Below are 20330 nucleotides of genomic sequence, written 5' to 3'. Positions count from 1 at the left end.
TAATTAGTAAAAATTCAAAGTCTTTATTGGTAAATTCCGTACCGTTGATTTCACCGTTGGAGGGGGGGGCATGTCGGCTAGATATTTCTTACTTGCTAGCAGGGTATCAGATTTATTCTTTAAAAAATAAACCATTATTAAACCTGAAGGGTCATCTACGAAATTCAACACATATCTATAATGTTCTTTGGCCATCGGTTCTACGGGACCGTTAAAGTCACAATGCACCATTGATAGGATTTCTTTTTTTTTTTTTTTCTGGTATCTTGTATTCATAGTTTGTCATCTTCCCCTGTGTACAGACGTCGCAGTTGAAGGTTTTTTTTAATGTTTGTATTCGCATTCCATCAACTACAGTCGGCAACTTTTTGATATCAGGAATATTGCAGTGTCCAAGAATTTTATGCCATGTCTGTAGATCATGGCAGGCGGTTTTTGATCGGACTACACTATTCAAATAATAGCGTCTTCCACCCCCACCCCCCAAATGTCGAATACAGTTCCATTCGGGCACACCAGCCCCGATTTATTGGGGCCAAAGTTTATATCTGCACATTGGCCCATGGCAGCCTGTACAGAAAATATATTTTGTTTAAATTTTGGGATTAGAAGAGCGTTTTCTAGAATACAGAAACACTATTCACCTTTATTGTTCTTTAGCGAGATTTTCACATTGTCTCTTTTCAAAACGATATCATTGACTCGACTCCCGTCAGCTAGTTCTACAAAATGATTTTGTGGCTTAAAGTTGGGATCAAAATTGATAAAATCAGATTCCTTTGTAATCACATGTGCCGTGGCCCCACAATCGACAAGAAAATTATTATTGTTTGTTGAAGCATCAAATGTACACGAAAATAAAAAAATGTATGTTCGCTAACAGAGCTCTCTACATTTTTAATGTAGTCGCCATTTTGAGTCCTGTATCTACATTGGAAACTCTTGTGATTAGGCCAGTTCAGTGTATAAAGAAATAATTTTGGGTTTTCCTTTCGATAAATAATGCTCTCTCAATATGTTTAATGCTTTGTAGCCGTCGTCCAGGGCTTCTCTCATTACCAGTGATAGACTTCGGTCATCTAAACACTGTATTAATTCCGCAAAGACAGTTGCGTTCTTTTCAATGAAATCGGGGTCATTTCTGTTTTCAGGTTGTGTTTCTAGCACTTTGTGTAGCTTTTGGATTCGTAGATGTCCCAGAAATTTAACTTGTCACAATTCGAACTTTGATTTGGATCCATCGAAATAAAGACGCACGCTGGGCGCATAACCTCTAGAAGTGTAAGCCATTTTGAGTTTCAGAACAGTTTCAGATGGTTCGCTTTTACACACAAGTCCTGGGAGGTGACTTGTTTGTAGTAGACAGTTCCACAGAACAAAATATTCTTACCGTGTCGAAACCCGGGAAAAGAACATGTGAAATTGCTCCAGAAAAGGTTTAATATTTATGAAGCAATTCTGGTTTCTGATTGGTTGGTAGCAGAACGTGAATTAATTTGATTCGTCAGTTCTTAGCAGCATCGTTTATAAATAGAATCGTCTGACTGTGTGGGATCATACCCTATTATATCTCCAAAATATTGTAACAGACTGCTACATCAATACTATCAAACATGGTTCAGCAGAACACAGTTCTGGGTCGAAAGAGAACAGTAAATGCCTATACCTGTAAACATTAGAGACTATGTCTCATTAAAGCACTTTTCATTAGCAACAAGAGGAAGCGGCCAGAATTTTGCAATAACATGTTTTTGTGCTTGTCCAAAAGCTTTCTTGTCGAGATACATAAAAGATAACTTTTACGTTTCACCTCTATCCACTAAGCATGATAATCTTAAATGTCAAATAGAACAACAACAACAGCAGATACCTATAGAGATGAACAGAAGATGTCATATACTTACGTCCACGGGTCCATTTACTTTCTGCAACAGGGTTATCAAAAAGGTCATTTTGTTGGCGGATGGTATCGTGTCATAGGTGGCCTGCAAAAAGAAAAAAAAAAAAAGAGCATTAACATATTTGTGAGCAATAAAACAATTGTAGTTTTGAGCCAAAAAAGAATTTAAAAAAAAAAAAAAAAAAAAAAAAAATCATAAAACAGCATCCACATCAAAGAAAATGGTTCAACTAGATATTTATTTAGCAATGGATTTTAAGGACACTGAAAGAATCAAAAGTAGTTTGACAGTTTTATAATGGCTGCAATGGAATCATAACACTGCAGGCTAATGTTGAACCGTTGTTTCAAGAATCAAAACAAGTTCTTTTGTACCAATTGTTTAGGTTCAATCTGAGCATTTCTCTCAATCTCACCTTTGAATTAATTCCTTTATTTAAAATATATCACCATTTTTTTACGATAAAATTAAACTTTAGAATTTGTGTTCTATTAAAACCCAATAAGACCCTTAAAAATAGAAATATGTAAAAGATATAGTGACCTATGACCAGTTATGAAAAATGGTCACATTAGGCCAATCAGCTTGATTTCCACAAAACCATAAATATTGATGAACGATCAAAGTAACGTATAGTGTTATTTGAAATAAAATATTAAGTTCATGTGTATGGACATCATATATCAGCAACAGGAGAGGAAGAACATATACAAAAAAGACTTTTTGCTTAAAATAAAGTTAATGCAATTTGTAATGTTAAAAAAAAAAATAGACACTTCTTTGAAACATACTATTTTTCATATTTATTGAAACTTTCAAAATTTAATCCTAGTGAGAAAAAAAATCTTAAAAAAATGTGTGAATCAGATCAGTTTTGCATATAAATTTAACGTCAAAGAATCCATTTCTGGACCACTTTTGCCTTTTAGAACAGTTAACCCACTAAATTCTTTTGATTTTTTTTTTCAAGTTGAAAATAAAAAATGCTAACCCTATCCGAGAGGGAGAGACTAGTGGTAGATGCACAAGCCCAGATGTGACAGCAATACAAATATATCTATACTCCTATAAATTTTTTTTTTTTTTTTTTATGTATTGATATTCACATTAAAAACTCTTTTCTATTTATTTAAAAAGAAAAAATAACTTTGTTATATATGGGTTGTGGAATAGCATTCATCTACAAAAGATCTAGCGAATTTGCATATTTTTTTTTTTTTTTTTTTTTTTATTACATTTTCACCCCAAACAAGGCAAATTGCCACTTTGGTGTAGGGGGCTACTAACAGGGGCAACAACTACTGGGGTACTATGTAGGGATTTGGGCAGCAAGGTGTCGGTTCACGTTACACTTGAACTTCTGCACGTCAGTACTGTTGGGGAAGCAGGGACCTGGAATGGAATTCCAGAGTCTTGCGGTTCTGGGGAAGAAACTATTGGAGTAAAAAGATCTTTTACATCTAGGGACCTCTACAGTGTGGGGGTGGGATCTAGTAGCCTGTCGGGTTTGTCGAGGGTGCTCGCGTCGTGGGGGCACAAGTGATTGCAGTTCATCAGAGCATTCACCACTAAAATACTTGTAGAACAGGCAGAGGGATGCAACATTTCGTCGATGGGACAGAGGCTGAAGCTTAGATGCCAGTTCAGGGCCTATCAGATTTGCGACTCTCTTTTGAACCTTGTCAAGGAGCGAGAGACTAGTAGCAGATGCACCAGCCCAGATGTGGCAGCAATACTCCATACATGGGCGAATGGTGGCCTTATAGAGGTACAGGATACTTTCGGGTGTTAGTAGTTTTCTTTTAAACATTAATTTTAATTAACTCCCAATTAGTTTTTTTTACGGGATGATCATCTTTAGTTAACTATTATCTGTAATTATATTCATGCAGATATTCTACATGTTTGTTTAAAAAATTTTGCCTACCAAACTCTTGTCAGTTTTTGGCCTACAAACTCAAAACTTAATATATGGAGTATTCAAACCCATGCAAAACTTATACTCCATATATTAAGTTTTGAGTTTGTAGACCAAAAACTGACAGGAGTTTGGTAGGCAAAATTTTTTAAACAAACATGTAGAATATATGAATGAATATAATTACACATAATAGTTAACTAAAGATGATCATTTGAGTTTTAGCCGGGGGAAAATCACTGCAAAAATGTAACAATTAAAAAAATGGAATTTTGCCAGGTGAAGGTTGAACGACAGTATTACAAATATGCATGCGTAATGTAAGAGTGCAATGTAGAATAACGCATTTTGGACAAAGTTATTGCAGGGTTCATGTTTTAATTTTTAGCCTTGCAGCAAACATGTCTTCATAGCTCAGACATTAACGTCACAGGAAAAAGTAAATCCTAAGTTAAACGTTTTGGTTTCAATTCTCGGTGGTGCCACAGGAGTCAATTTTCCCTTTTTTTTTTTAAACTTAAAATCATTACTATGTATTGGATCCAATATAATAAATACAAAATCTGCATTAATCAAAATATCATAGTTAAGTGTATTTTACAATCAAGCAATGGCAAGCGGCCTGCTAGTATATATATCTCTACAATAATGTAAATGCAACTTTGCGTGTGTGTGTGTGTGTGTGTGTGTGTGAGAGTTTGTTCCTTATAGACTCTAAAAAGCCTGAACAGATTTTATTTAAAATTTACAAAACTTTAGTGTATAAGTCAGGGAGTGATCTTTGTTAAGTTTTATATCAGAATATACCCGATAATTACTGATAATCAAAACAATTATTTTAATTTATCTATCATCGGTAAAGCAATTTTTTTCCATGTCATCGCTTAGCAGCAATAATAGAACGGGCCGTGAAAACTCTACTGTAGGTAAGTTGCAAGAACTGGTTATAACTCTGCATGTAAATTTCTTCATTTTTTTTTTTCATTCACTCCAAAGAATTTTATAAGACTTGAAAATTTGTGTGTGTGTGTGTGTGTGTGTGTGTTTTTGCATGACGTGGTATGTAGGTTCAAACCCCGCACATAAATTTTTTTCTTTTTCTTTTTTTACTTGAAAGAAGTTTATATGAAATAATTTTATAAAAAGAAACAGTAGGTGCTCTAGAGTGTAATGCAAAATAACATATTTTGGACTAAGCTACTGCATGGAGGCATGTGAAGCTTCCTCAAAGGCGATTTCAGATTTTGATGACAATAAAAATATAAGAATGTGAAATATTCATTGATCATCATTCAATCTCAGGCAACATCAAGTCTCCCTGCTAGTATGTGTGTGTGTGTACACCTATAATATAAATCTTATCTGTCTGTTAGTGTGTGTGTGTGAATATATGTATGTATGTATGTATGTATGTATGTATTAGCAATACAACACCATTCTTTTCTTTAGATCGAATAAACTCAAATCATGCATTATTGAAAAGAGCATCGGGTTAGCGTTTAGTTTTTTTAAATCGGCGCATTAGGACTGGAGTTATGACCATTCAAAGTATCAAAAAATGTGTGATTCACTGGACATTTTGTCATAAGTCAGTCTTATTCAAATGCATATAAGCTTGTGACTGAAAATTGCACAAACCCATCTTTAAAAAGCTGTACCTTCAGATCTTTTAAGATATAAAATTTTGAACATATAATACCATGAAGGTTCAGTTGACGGGATTTACGACCAGCTCACTTGGTAACTTACGGACTAATCAGCATATTCCAGTTTCATTTTAACAGCTTTCAGTAGAAACATAAAAACAACTAAGAAAAATAGTAAGACTTTATCATCATAGGAAGTATTATTCTGATGGACATTATCATTTGCAATTATAACATCAGAAAAAAACCAAGATGGCCACCAGGACACGCTTCAAAAGAAATTACTAACAAAATATGTCTTGTAGCATTTCAAATTAAAGGAAATTTTTTACAGATTACAATTATGTTTTCAAGTACATTAAACTAATTAGCATAATTAAGTTTTATTTTAACAGCTCCAAGTTACCCTGACAATTATCAGGTGAGTTCCTACCACTATTTTGTATAATTTTTTATTTTTAAGTCATTGTTGAGACTTCAAAAGACATTGTGGTCATTTCTTTCTTGTTCTCACTCATGTAATGCTTGACACTAGTTTTTTTGAACAGAAACATTTACCACACCAAAAATTTCTCAAGGTAGGTAGAAGAGTATCTTGCCTTTGGTAACATTTATTTGTTATATATTTGTTTTTTTTTACTACTTTTTCATACCTCTGTGGATTGTAAAACAAGCCCGATAAAAGTTATTCTTTTACTTAACTAGATACGTGGTTTGTGTGTTTTAATTCATTTAAAAGCGTGGTCATTATTGAGCATTCTTTTCCAAATTTTTTTTTTTTTTTTTTTTAAATATTCTTTTTCTTTCCATAATTAAAACTTATCTATAAATATAAAAGCGAAAATGTATGTACGTACGTACGTACGTACGCGTGTTCGCTTTTTCTGTGTGTCTACAAAAGGCTTCTTTCAGAGAAGCGGTCGGTCGGTTCACAACTTTTTAAAACTTTTTATATCACATACAAATCGTAATATCTCACAGTTAACGAAGCTCGCCTGTCTATTTAATTTGCTCGATTTCGGGAAGATAAATATTCAATATTTGTCGCTCGCCGCATGTGGGTTAGTCTTTTTCCTATAACATCTTCGGAGGGGGGGGGGGAATGTTCAGCAGTAAATGAATACTATCCCGCAGTCAAAACTTGACCTCATTTAAAACGGGCACCTGCTAAATCCAACTAATTAAATAAATCCAAATGTTTTTCCGTTAGCATCTCGCGGTGGGGCAATGGTTAACATCGCACGTTTTTTTTAATTTACAACTTTGCCTCAACGGTTTGGGTTCGATCCTCATACTTACTTTTTTTTTTTAACCCCTCCAAACACCCGGGAAACGCCGGGTACCCCTCGCTAGTGTTTTCTAAATAACAAAAATAAAATGAATACTTTATGTTCGAAAGTTAGTTGAGAAACGTTTTGTTTAGAGTCTTTTTATGCGTGTCTCAGCACATAAAAATTTTCATGTTTCTATGCGGATGTCACTTCTATCGATTCATGCATAGAAAGTTTTTATCCAATCCTTTTCAAATTCTAGGATAAAATACATATTTCCGCTATTAATTAGCGTTTGAACATAGTTTCTATCTTTACTTATCTTTGTATTACAAAGCATCAACTTTAAGATATTCTAACTTTTGACTGGAAAGACGTACGTGTTGTGTTCAAATTCTGTAGCAAAGACAATTCTTTTCCATGATTAGCAAAAACAACTAAAATGCCGTTGACAGCTACAACTTCCGCTTAGAGTATTTATGTGAACACCGACCGACCGCTTATTTGCAAAAAGTGATCTACTACCAGCGCGCATGCTTAGTTGTTAATAGTTGGATTTAAATAACAATTTCTTTGAATATACAAATTACAGCAAAAATATGAAAATGCCATTTTAAAGTAAATTTTATTGTGAATCCAGTTATATAAATTTTATTTTGATGGAGGCAGGAGCAATGTACTTATTACTGATTTAAAGACCGAGTGTCAAATTAAGTAGCAGCGTGTACCTTGTCCAACACTGAACATTTTGGTGTCTGGTATTGCTGTTTGTATTTATCGCTAAAACTTTTGACATGTGACTAACACTCACAAGATTGGTATCATTTGAAAGCTCAGCCTCTCGGTTGCCAAATATCCAGAAAATTGGACAAAAACATTCATTCTTTCACCGTCAACTGGGCCATTTTTTACGAGGGGAGAGGGTTACTTTTTTGACGACATTTTCGCAAAGTCATCATACGCCTTGCAATGACGTCCTATTTCGAAACCTACTGACGTCGTTTGTCACGGTAGGCGCAGAGGCTTAACGATTGGCTTTTTTCCCCCACCTTCTTTCCCTCTGTATTACAGGTTAGCTACTGCAGCTAATTTTTATTTAAATTTTTTTTTGGCGTTCGCGTGGGTACTCGCTATTTTCATGGGGGGGGGGGGGGGATTATTAAAAAAAAAAAAAAAAATTTTTTTTTAGGGCTCTGTTGCGCTCACTACCCTTATCATAAAACCTCTACACCCAGGCAACACCCACTAGTGTGTGCATACGTGTGTGTGTGTGTATATGTATATATATATATATATATATATATATATATATATATATATTAATTGTCTGTATTTTTGAGATGAGTTGTTTTCATTGATTGAGATTGTCGGACTGACTTCCTCATCTTGGTTGTTATTGTCACAACGTTTCGGCCGTTTTGCCCTCCGGCCTTCGTCAGGTGAACGGTTTGTTAGGAGTCTCGAACCCAACCCTTTATTATTATTATTACGGGGGTACCGTGTTCGGACTCCAGCTAGGCTTTGGGACATAGTTGCTGATTCTGTTTTTCAATGTTACTTTTTCACTACCTTCGTTCAGTCCGAGCATGTGAGCTGTTTCTTTAAGTTTTCTCACTTTCCAGTGGGTCTCTGTTTATTATTTTTACTTCATCCCATAGGGGGCGATGGTCCCCCCTCTCCACCCAGACATGGTTGGCTATACCCTATTTTTCTGTCTCCCCTTTAGTTACCGCTTTTCGGTGTTCTTCCACCCTTACTTTAAGGGGGCGGCATGTTTCACCCTTGTAAACCTTTCTGCAACTGCATGGGATGGAGTATATGCAGTTTTTGGTCATGTTCTCATCCATGCGGGGCTTCACTCGTACCAGGTGTCGTCTGAGTGTTGACTCGCTTTTGAATACCGTCTTGATGTTGTAGGGGGCATATATTCTCTGAATCTTTTCGGAGATGCCTCGTATGTATGGTAGGCAGACCGTTGGAGGCTTTTGGGTTTCATTCTCCTCTCTTATACTATTAACACGTCTGGTGGATAGTATGCTATCGGGGTAGTTGTTACGACGGAGGGTATTCTTCAACCTGACCATTTCTTGGTGGTATGTAATGGTGTCGCTACTTATTGTCTCTGCTCGATGTTGTAAGCAGCGTGCGATTCCATGTTTGATACTGTATGGGTGATGGGAGTTGAAGTTTAGGTATTGTCCGGTGAAGGTAGGCTTGCGATATACGGATGTCTTAAACCCATGCTCTGTGCGTGATATGAGTATATCAAGGAAGGCCAGTTGGTTATCTTTTTCTTTCTCCATTGTGAACTGTATCGATGGTCTTATTGAGTTCACATGGTCTATATATATATATATATAAAAACATACATACTGTATGAATAAAAGGCAAATCTACGTCTTAATTTGCTTCAGTTTTTGTCTATCCATTACACCTCTGCATTGTATTGCCTACTATAAATATATAAAGGAAATTTATGTGTGTATACACACACACACTAATTGCCATTGGGGAGTCCCATCAATACAAGGAAAGTAATTTAGAGGGTGGGGGAGGGGATAATTTTATTTATGGTGGCTGCCACTACCCCCCCCCCCAAAAAAAAATCATTAAATTATAAATGAGAACAAAACAGACAGATTTCAATCGTTATCATGAAGCTACCCTAGGTGATTTTGTGATAGAAGGCCGTAAACTCTTGTATCCACAATGCAATTTCAGAACAACGTATTTTGATTTTATTTTCAGTATTTAAAAAATATTTTAATATTTTTTATTAATACTTAAAATTTAATATTTATTTTGACTATATTTTTAATATTTTGATATTTTTACTGGACATAATGCAATTTTCCCTATTATTAAGGATTTTTCAAGGTAATGGAAATAAGACCTTTTCAAGGCAAATGTCAAAATTCCAGGACTTATCAAGTCTGTATGAACCCTGTAACAAGTGGAATCTATTAATGAATGTAAATGTTTAAGAGTTAAACTGTAAAGGAGAATAGCAAACAGAAGGACAAAAAATAAAAAAAAAAATAAATGAATAAAAAAAAAATAGAGCAAATGAATGGTAAACACTAAGAGTCGAAGGATACTAAAATTAAATTAATACCAAATTAGACATTTTTTAGTTCATACATATCTATAAGAGAATTGGTAAACACAATGATGGTAAAAAAAGTATTTTTCAGTATGGTCTTAAAAGTTAAATATTACAGGAATCTTTTTATTATCTTAAACAGCTCATCACCAGAAGCTTTTTTTTAAGTCACCCTACTCATCACCAGAAAATTGATTTCTCTATAAAATCTTTTACAAAATGGGAATATATTTTATGCTTTGCAATTATTTCTTTCATATTTTACATTTTATTTTTTAGTTGTGAAATCCATTCTTACAAATGCAATCTTCAGTGATGCACTGCCCTTATTGATGATTTCGGGTTTCGCATTGTATTAGTTCAGACTGCAACCACAACCTGGTCCTAGGTGTACTAGATAGTCTCCTTGAAAGCTATCAGCTTTAAATAAAAAAAAAATAAATCATGCGATAATCTTTGGTCTTTCTTTTTAACAATACATCAGCAGGCATCACGCCATGAGACTAAATGTTAAGTCATGAAGAATAGTACAAAAAAAGTTTTTTTTTAAATTTCCTTTTGAGTGTGACCCTTATCTCATTTCCTACTATAGATTCTTGTTCAAGGTTCTGACCAGATTGTATTTAGCCAACAAATTTGTAAGTTTACTAAAAATACAAATAAGCGAGATAAAATTGAACTTTTGCGTCGAATATTTTTCTTGAAAATATTCAAATAAACTTTAAAATTAAAAGCAAAGTATCCTCCACTTATTTCCAAAATGGAAAAGGAGTTGAAGTTTATTATGATGCATACATATTTTTGAACAGCTTGGTGAGGTTTGGTGCATCGTCAGATTTCTGTATTTTGTAAAAGCCAATTAGAAAGTTTAACTACAAAGTAGTTGACCGCAGCAGGTGCACTTTGAGTAGGTGTTAAATACTTAATGCACGATTCTGACTCATTTGTATATAAAAGTTTAGGCTTTCCTTGAGAGTCGCACTTTGTTTACAAAGCCATTCGGTGGAATTAACGTCAAACAAATTTTAAGGTACAGATAACCAACACCATATGTAATGTAGCTTTTTTTTTTTTTTTTAAAAGCAAATATAAAAATAAGTTTTATTCAGTCTTTACTTAACTTTTATAACAAACTTATTTAACCTTTACAATAAATGTTTGTTTTATAAATATGTTTAATCGAAGCATCAGGTGTTGGGTATTTTTTTTCAAACATAAAAAATAGAAATGTTATAAAAATATTTATAAACTACTTTTTAATCCAAAAAAGTTCATCTATAAATATAAAAGCGAAAATGTATGTATGTATGTATGTATGTATGTATGTGTGTGTGTGTATGTATGTATGTATGTGTGTTCGCTTTTTCTGTGTCTACAAAAGGCTTCTTTCAGAGAAGCGGTCGGTCGGTTCACAACTTTTTAAAACTTTATATCAGATATGAATCGTAATATCTCATAGTTAACAACGAAGCTCGCCTGTCTATTTAATTTGCTCGATTTCGGGAAGATAAATATTCAATATTTGTCGCTCGCCGCATATGGGTTAGTCTTTTTCCTATAACATCATGGGGGGAGGGGGAAAGCGTTCAGCAGTAAATGAAATCCCACAGTCAAACTTGACCTCATTAACTCATTGAAACGAGCACCTGCAAAATCCAACTAATTAAATAAATTCAAACGTGTTTCCGTAAGCATTCCACGGTGGGGCAATGGTTAACGTCGCACGTTTTTTTATTTTCACACTTTAATTTACAACTTTGCCTTAAGGGTTCGGGTTTGATCCTCATATTTACTTTTTTTTTTTTAACCTCCCCACACACCTCCAAACACCCGGGCAACGCCGGGTACCCTTCGCTAGTCTATATATATAAAATATATATATAAAAAAACAAACAGTTCATAAATATTTTTTTAAACAAACTCATGGCAAAAAAAAAAAAGTTATAAACATTTTTTATAAGTTATATTTTTTATGTTTGATGTAGAAAAAAAAAAAAACAGTTCATAAACATTTATAATATAAAGAGCAAAAATCTGTATGTATGTATGTCTGCCTAAAACTTTTGACAGATGTAACGGATTTTCACAAGATCGGTATCATTTTGAAGCTCGACCTTTTCGACAACCAATATTGAAAAATTTGCCAAAAACATTTTCTTCACCCTCAACTGAGCCGTTTTGTATAGGGAGGGTCGTTTTTTTTTTTTTTTTTTTTTTTTTCAGACATTTTTTTGCAAGTCATTCAATCCTCAATTCCACGACATTGCATAAAAGGCGTTATTTCGACTGCCCATGACGTCACAACCACGGTGGGCACATCAGTAAGACAGTTTTTTTTTCCCCCATCTCTTTTTCCTCTGGCGTGATAAGGGTTCGAGCCTGCTTAACACTTCTATTCTTTTTTTTTTTTTTTGCTCAGCCAACACCCTTACACCTCCACTGCCTACTACAACTTTTTTCTTTTTTTGCTCAACACACACCTCCAAACACCCGGGCAATGCCGGGCACCCAGGCTAGTTTTTATTATAAAGGTTATAATTTTGCTATAAAGTTCAAGTAACTGAATAAAACCTATTTTTATATTTGCTAAAAAAAAAAAAAAAAAAAAATCTACACCATATATAGTGCTGATTATCCATAGCAAACAAATCTATGCGACTCTTAACAAAAGAGTAAGTTTAAGGAGTTGTCATTTTAGTTACTTCTTTCACAAGTATGTCAGTCCTTTGATTTCTTGTGATGCCGATATGACTGGAAAGCCAGGCCAAGACTATCATTTTACCAGTCCAGACATCTTTCGAATAATAAATTCTGTTTTGCCATTTAGCCTTCATTCAGACAAACTTTGAATTCGAAATGAAATCGGTTTTATTGTAATTCGGTTTTATTGTAACCCACTTTCATAAAGAAATATTATTCTCATAGATTACTAGCAGGGAGACCTGGCATTGTCCAGGATTGCATGAAGATCAATAAATGTTTCACCCCCCCCCATACTTTTATTGCCACGGAAATCGGTGAAATCACCTACTTTTCAATCAAATTGAATGTTTGCCTGCTCTGTTTGGGGACTTACTGCAGTGCACCAGGAGGAAGCTCTACATATCTTCCTGCAGTGACTTAATCCACAATACATTGTAGCTGACATTGCACTGTAGAGAACTACTGTTGATTTTAATAAAATTATTTTTATATAATGGCTTGAATTTAAGTTTAAAATGCAAAAATCAAATATCATGGTCCCATCGTGCTCTAAACAGAAATATTAATTTCGAATGTGCCTCTGTCATGTCAAAGAACCTACTGTCTATTTTATATGCTGGGGCTTTCTGTTTGTGCGGTGATAAAACTTCTCAAATGCACTTGTGATGTTGGACGTCAACTATAGTCAAAATCACGCCGTTTTTTTTTTTCTTTTTAATACTTATCAGAGGCATTTGGATACAAAACCTATATAAGAATATTCCCAGACACACAATATACATTTGTGTGAAACCTAAAAGAAAAAAAAAAAGTCCCAGTTTTTTTGGAGTCCATAGAGAACAAACTAATACAAAGTGAGGTTTATATACAAGCAGATATATATATAAAGGAAGTTGATCAATCAATTTTTCAATTTCTATTTTGGTGGGACGTCGATCGAACATATTGTGAATGTTTGATGAATCGAAGCTTAATGCTATTACTTGAAGGTCAACACGCAATTGTAATATATCATGCAATATTAGTTTTTTGTTTAGTTATTATTCGCGTGCCACAGATGGTTCGATTGTTTCTGATTTAGTTACGTTGTCATAAGTGGTATAACTTTGACATATTTCATAATGATTCTCTCTCCTTAAGGACGGTTTCTTGCAAGCTGTTTAGATTTTCCCCACGGATTCATTTCACACCTTGTGCATTATCATTACCTTCGTTCTTCTACACTTGAATACAATTACATTGTGAACGTGTTTATGTTTTTATATATCTCTGGCTTGTTAGTTTCGATTCTTTTTGGCAATTTGTCTTTTTAAGAAATTTTACAAGAACGTTTTGTGCTGATCCTTATTTTCAGGTTCCATATTTTCCAATTCTTCAAATTTAATTCTTGAAGATTTAGATTTTTAATGGAATCTAAATCGCATGGTTCTACATTTCCTAGAGTCTCTTATTCTGTTTCTCTTTACATAGTTTGGGATTTGGATAGAGTTTTAAGATTTAGTGTGGTAATTTTGGCTTTGTTTCATTTAGTTGTGTCATATACGAGAGTAAGGATCAGTGATAGGTTGGGGGGGGGGGTAATGTAGGATGTTAGGGTTACATACAATATATATCAAATCTCACGACCAGCAGTAATTATCACTTCTTGCATTGATATTTACATATGCATGAAACATTTAATATCTAGCTATAAAAATTGTTACAATTTATTTAAAAAATAAAAATAGTTATAAAACCCCTTTAAGAAAATTAAAGTTGAACCCTAGTTAAGGAATTAAACGGTGGTTAACTTTAGCGAAAATGCAGCATTCGAATTTCCTGTTGTTGAATATCATGTTTACTGTGAAAGCGCATCGAAATTGGCATTCATTTCCTTCTCTTTATGCATTAGTTGTGGATGGCCTGGAGGAAAGATGCTAACCTGCTAAGGTAAGGGTGGCTTTGTTGACTGGGTTTGGATTTCCCGACCAGCAGTACCTATCACTTCCTATCAGATAATCCTCACTGAGAAAACGTCTAGTCCAAGTAATAGATTTAGTAGAGCGTAGCAGCAAATGACCATTTTGTTCCATCAGCTCCTCAGTTATCAGAATTTTGTCCTTAGGCATCACAAGTCATCACTCACAGTTAATAGATGACGTTACATAGTTGGCATATCCTATAGCCCCAGCCGATAAGGAAAACTTTTTCATAAGTCAGACTAGTATAACTGTAGACCTCAAAATATAGCCTTGTTCTATTATTAAAAGAAATCAACATTTCACAACTGAAAATTCATATGAAAATTGATCGAAAAGTTTGAGGATTCAGGATGGCATCAATTCAGCTCTGGCAGAATTGAAACACTTTCATATAGCGCAACTTGTGGTTCTTTTATATACTGGTGGCTCCTAAAAAAAATACTCGTCTGGGCACATTCGATTGAAAGTAATTGTAAAACAAGCACATGGATGCAACATTGTGGTGATGGGACAGGAGTTGGAGCTTGGTTGACAGTGCAAAATTGGAGACTATACATCGGTCCACATGTGGCAAGAATACCTCATGAATGGTGGCTTTGTAGAGATATAGGATATTGTCAGGTGTGAGTATTTTTCTAGCTTAGTAGAGGGTGCCCACTTTCTTTGCAGCAGCCTTGGCAATGTCTTATTTGTATTTGCTCCAATTCATGTTACCTGTGAATGTTAGGCTGAGGAGTTTGAATGATGAACTCTTGGTTAGCATTATTATCCTTGGCAATTAGTGACTAGAAAAGTTCTTTGTTGAAAGAAAAGAGTCTTAGTAGTAATACATTTTACTCTCCAGTTACGTTCTCATTCTACTACAGACTGGAAGTCATTTTAGAGGGTTAACTGCTCTAAAAAGGCAAGAATGGCCAAGTTTTATATAAAATCTATATGCAAAACTGATCCCCACAATTTTTTTTTAATGTCAATATTTTTAAGGCGTTCACAGGTAATCACCTAAAAAAATATAATTGATTTTTTTTTTTTTTCTCTCTCTCCAAATTGAGGGCTAAAAAGTCATTTCCGAAGTTAAGTATATTTGAAAAGCAGAATTTCTGCTGATAAGCAGATTTCTTAAGAAAAAAAAAAAAAAAAAAAAAAAAAAAAAAAAAAAAGTATCTCTCTAATCCGACTGCATCGGTGAAAATGCAATTTCACACCGAAGAAGATAAGATGGACAGAATATCTTCATAGAGATGCTTGGATGCATCCAAAAACTGCAAATGTCAAAGACTGGATGTTTGCAACAAAAATCAGGTGCTTGACATATGCATGATATTTAATGGTTTGAAAGCTTTAACATAACGCATGGTAGAAGCAGTACAGGATGTGCAACCCCCCCCCTCAACGAAAATGGAAAGAAATGACTATCACAAGAGTCAAAAAGAACAAAGATTATCTGCTTACCATCAAAAGATGGTTTCAAAAATCAAGCAAAGAAATTCCCATGTTTATCAATAAATCAAAATTAATGAAACCTCAAATATTCAGATCTTTTAAAATAAAGTCTTTAAAAAAAGAAAATTAGATTTTACATTTAAGTTATATCCAAAATTCAAATTTGGATATTCAAGACATTCCTACAGATATAATTGGTGTATACATCCCGTTGAAAGCTTTTAGATCAAATTCTTTAATGGAATATGACACAGTTGGTATTTACCATTTTTTCATCATCACCCCCTAGAATTAAAAAAAAAAAAAATCTAAGTGAATAAATATCAAATATTTTTCATCACACATGTATTACGATTGAAACGACCTGTGAATGATACAAGATAGTTTTTAAAGTGTATGTGTAGTGGTGGCCTGGCAAGGCCAGAGGAGAGACAACCAAAGCAGCAAAACTGATGCTGCCTACCAGGACACTATATATACAAATATAGACAAATTTGGGCATATTTTATTGGTTTGAAAATATAGCTTCTTTTATAATAATTTTCATAAAATTTTTAACCATTGAATAGTATTATAATCCTCAAGAAGTCTGCAAATTTTCCTGTAGCTTCGTCACATAGAACCAAAGATATAAGCATCTCAATATTCGATTTAGCTAGAGTAATATATATATATGTCAAAAAAGGTGGTATAAGTTCCAAATCTCAGCGACTATTCATCAGAATTTAACAAACAAAGGCTCGTTGGAAAGGTAATGACCTGAATTGTGTAATGAACTATGTGACTTTTGCCCTTAAGATCGCACATTAAAAGGATCATCCATCATCCAGAGCCCATTTTTGGCACATTTTTACAGCCATAAAATGTTTCAATCATAGTCATTTGTTTTCCTAGTTTTACATATGAATTATAAAATATCTGATAGTTCCGCCAAAACCTCTGGCCTTGATGGAGGGGAGACTACAACTTGCTACTATGGTTTCAAATGATTTGAAATAACAGCAAGGTTAGATTTGATTCCAAATATTTCTCATATGTCATATCTCCTTCTTTGGTTTTCATACCTACAAGTAAATTTCACAGCTTATAAGGATTATTTGATACTGGAGATATTCATAACCGTACCCTATTTCCAAAAGAGGGGAAACATAACATGAGAAATATTTGGAATCAAGTTTCCCCTTGCTGTTATTTCAGATCATTTGAAACCATAGCAGCAACAAGTTTTAGTTTCCCCTCCAAGGCCAGAGGTTTTGGGGAATCTTATGATATGCCTAATTTGCATCATAACTATTTTTTTAATGGTCTATAATAAACTAGCAGGGTGCTTGGCATTGTCCGGCAGTAAAATGCACTCAAATATATTTCAATTTATGCAGATTTTATAGTCATTATTATAGAACCAATTCTCTATTGATTATTACCTTGTACTTAATATATAGTAGTTATTTCAAAAGTAGAAAAAATAAAGACTTGGGTGCCATTAACTGGAATCAAAACCAAACCATTTAGTGCTTCAGCTTAGTCGTTACAGTTTAAGCTATCATCAGTCAGATAAGAAATAGTTAAAAATGAACAGACTAAGTTATAAACGTATATTTGCGCATGTGTACAATTCACTCAAGAGCCGGATTTGGCCCATGGGACAGAGGTTGGTGATCCCCCCTCTGTACTGATGATTTAGTACTTGCCTATGAAACAATGGATGATTTGTTTGTTAAAAACTTGGAAGAATGTTATGAAAAGTAATTGTGTGAAAGCGAACGTTACCAAAACCAAAGAGATAATCAGGGACTGTAGCGTTAGAAATTCCTCAGAAAAGAGGAAAATTCCTATACACTGTTTGTAGAAACAGAATCAGATGCAACTTAATTTTCTCTGGCACGTTTGTAATCATGGATGTACAAGAAGCGCATTGGAATCACTAGTTGAAAGAAGACAAGTTTGTGCGCAACAAGTGTAAAGACAATAGAAATTCAGAGGAACCCCGAGTACGTTTTTTTTCAGGTTACAATGTGGAATATGAAGTTTTTCCAACCCCTGGTCAAGGTATTTACCCCGCCTTATGGTGTTATTTATAATTTTATTTGATTAAATACATGTGTATTATATACTGTACTGTATTTTGTTATTAACTTTTATGCACTGTATAAAATTTTGCTTAAGCCTCGCCATACGGTGATTTCACCTTACGACCCCAACCCCAGAACAGATTAATGCCGTATCCCAGGGTTCTACTGTATGTTCAAATTTTTTCACCACATCAATTCTATTAGATACTAATCTGGGTGCCCAGCATTTGGAGATGTGTTAAGCAAAAATAAAAAAAGTGGTAGTAGACAGGCAGACGAGCTCGAACCCGTACCGCGAAGGAGGAAAAGAATGTGAAAAAAAGGTTACCTCTTTGCCGTTGCATCCATCGTCAAACCAGAATAAATAAAGCTAGTCAATCGAAAAGAGGGGATGACTTTTGAAAATATCGTCGAAAAAAGTGATCCTTCCTTGTAGGAAAGTGCCCAGTTGAGAGTGAACGAAGTAATGTTTTTAGACAATTTTTCGATATTTGGCATCCGAAGGGTCAAGCTTCAAAATGATACTGATCTTTTGAAGATTCATCACCTCTGTTGAAAGTTTTAGGCAGGCAGACATACATACATACATTTAAACAGACAGGTGAGATTTATATTAACAGATGAATCCAATCATTGCATAGCTTTGTCTGATTACGTACACTTTCTATCTGGTTAGTGATGACCTGTGTCAAGGGATCAACAGAATTTTAGGACTTTTTCACAATTGGCGAATCCATGCAATTCGTGCTGTAGCCACAACAGTAGTATCAGGCAGAATGTACTGTTGGAAAAGCCAAAGCAAGATCCGGAGATCAAGCAGTGATACATTTGGCCCTTTTGGCACCACTTGCACAAACATCTGCATTCACCATAAATGAGTTCGTAGTCCATCACTGGTCGCACCGTTGCCTTATCATCACAGCCATCAATGGAATTATTCCTTTGGGAGTTCCGAGTGTCTTCTAGGTCTTTCCAGATGGCGATCCGAACTACATCCCTGTACGTCCAACAGTGATGGCCCCCCCCCCCCAATGCTTTTATCACATCCCAGTGGTTTACCAAACACGACCAGAGCATCGATCCTAACAGTCACTTTTGTTTGTTGAAATAGTGATTTCTCTTCCGCAGCATCCAATTGTTAGAACGTCCACTTTTGCTATCTTCCAGGATTGACATCGTTTGTATCTAAATTTGTGTGTGAGCATCCTGTGTCAATGCTGAACACTGCATTCTATCAACTGGGAGCGCCACATTTACATCTTAGTCGGGAAGTAGGCTGGCACTTATGCCTCACCCCCTTGTTCGTTTCCCAAACAGTCCTTGGCAACCTTACCGCATCAGTAGCAATGACGTCGTCAGCAATTTTTCGCGATGTGACCCTTGTGGTTGCATTTGAAGCAGTTTACTCCTATGCCAGAGCTATCCCCAGTAGGAACAGCAGATTTACCATTTGATAGACTCAAAACTGCAACCACGTGAAGGCTTTGGCTCTTGGTTGACGTCAACACTCTTGCTCTTAGGTCTTCTATGGTTAGGGTCTTAATTTTTGGTGCCTGCTGAAGTTCAATGAAAATGGCATCAGGGAATCCTGTGACAAACACTAATTTGGCAAGTTGTTTTAGTCCGACTTCCTCAAAACCAGCAAGTCCAACCAACCGTTTTATATTGTTCACAAACATCCACCTGCTCGCCAACCCATTTCACCGTCGGGTTAACTTCCTGTAGACTGTAAATGCACTATCCATGAATGCCACCTTTAATCGAGTCTATCCGCTTGCTGTCCAGTTGGTCAATCTCACTCATTTTTAAGTAGAGGGCAAATGCATCCCCCTTCAGATAAAATGGCAACAGGCTTGCCATATCATTTATCTTTTAGTTTCATGACCAACCTTAACTTCTCCAGCCATGCTACTTACTAGGTCTCCCTCGCCAGTAAATGGTGTCGCCATGTCACTGCTTAGTTGTAGTTTCGCCATGATAACGTCCGAAATAGCTTTGAAGCCTTGAAATCAAAGTTTTAAACTGCCAAATACCGTTTTGTGCACAAAAAAATGGTCTTTTTCTCTCACTGACACGCGAGTTAACCATACAAACAAAAATCCGGCATTCTTTTTCCACCGACATGCAAAGTAATCGTATGTACAAAATGACTAAAAACAGAGTAAAAGCTCTTCTCCCCACTTAAAGAAATACTGGCTTCTTATTTACCCAAATTCGACATGTGCAAATTATAAGATGAGGTCGAATTTGAATATATGTCGCCTTTTTGTTTCCTAGCGGCCGGGTTTCGAATTTAAGGGTCACTCACGCTA

At 35.0% G+C, this 20330-nt stretch overlaps 1 protein-coding gene across 1 annotated transcript in view; it reads right to left on the bottom strand.

Annotated features, from left to right (window-relative positions):
- Positions 1-20330, bottom strand: part of LOC145297507 (importin-5-like) — a 109297-nt gene that overhangs the window by 78108 nt on the left and 10859 nt on the right. The window contains exon 2 of the mRNA XM_080143407.1: positions 1905-1985. Coding sequence (XP_079999533.1) covers positions 1905-1985 — 81 coding nt within the window. The remainder of the gene's footprint in view (positions 1-1904; positions 1986-20330) is intronic.

The sequence above is a fragment of the Euprymna scolopes genome, chromosome 18 (assembly GCF_053919585.1).
Source record: "Euprymna scolopes isolate OS-2025 chromosome 18, ASM5391958v1, whole genome shotgun sequence".
In the NCBI taxonomy this organism is placed as follows: Eukaryota; Metazoa; Mollusca; class Cephalopoda; order Sepiida; family Sepiolidae; genus Euprymna; species Euprymna scolopes.
Note: the sequence above shows the minus strand (reverse complement) of the source record. Positions and strands in the feature narration are given on the sequence as shown.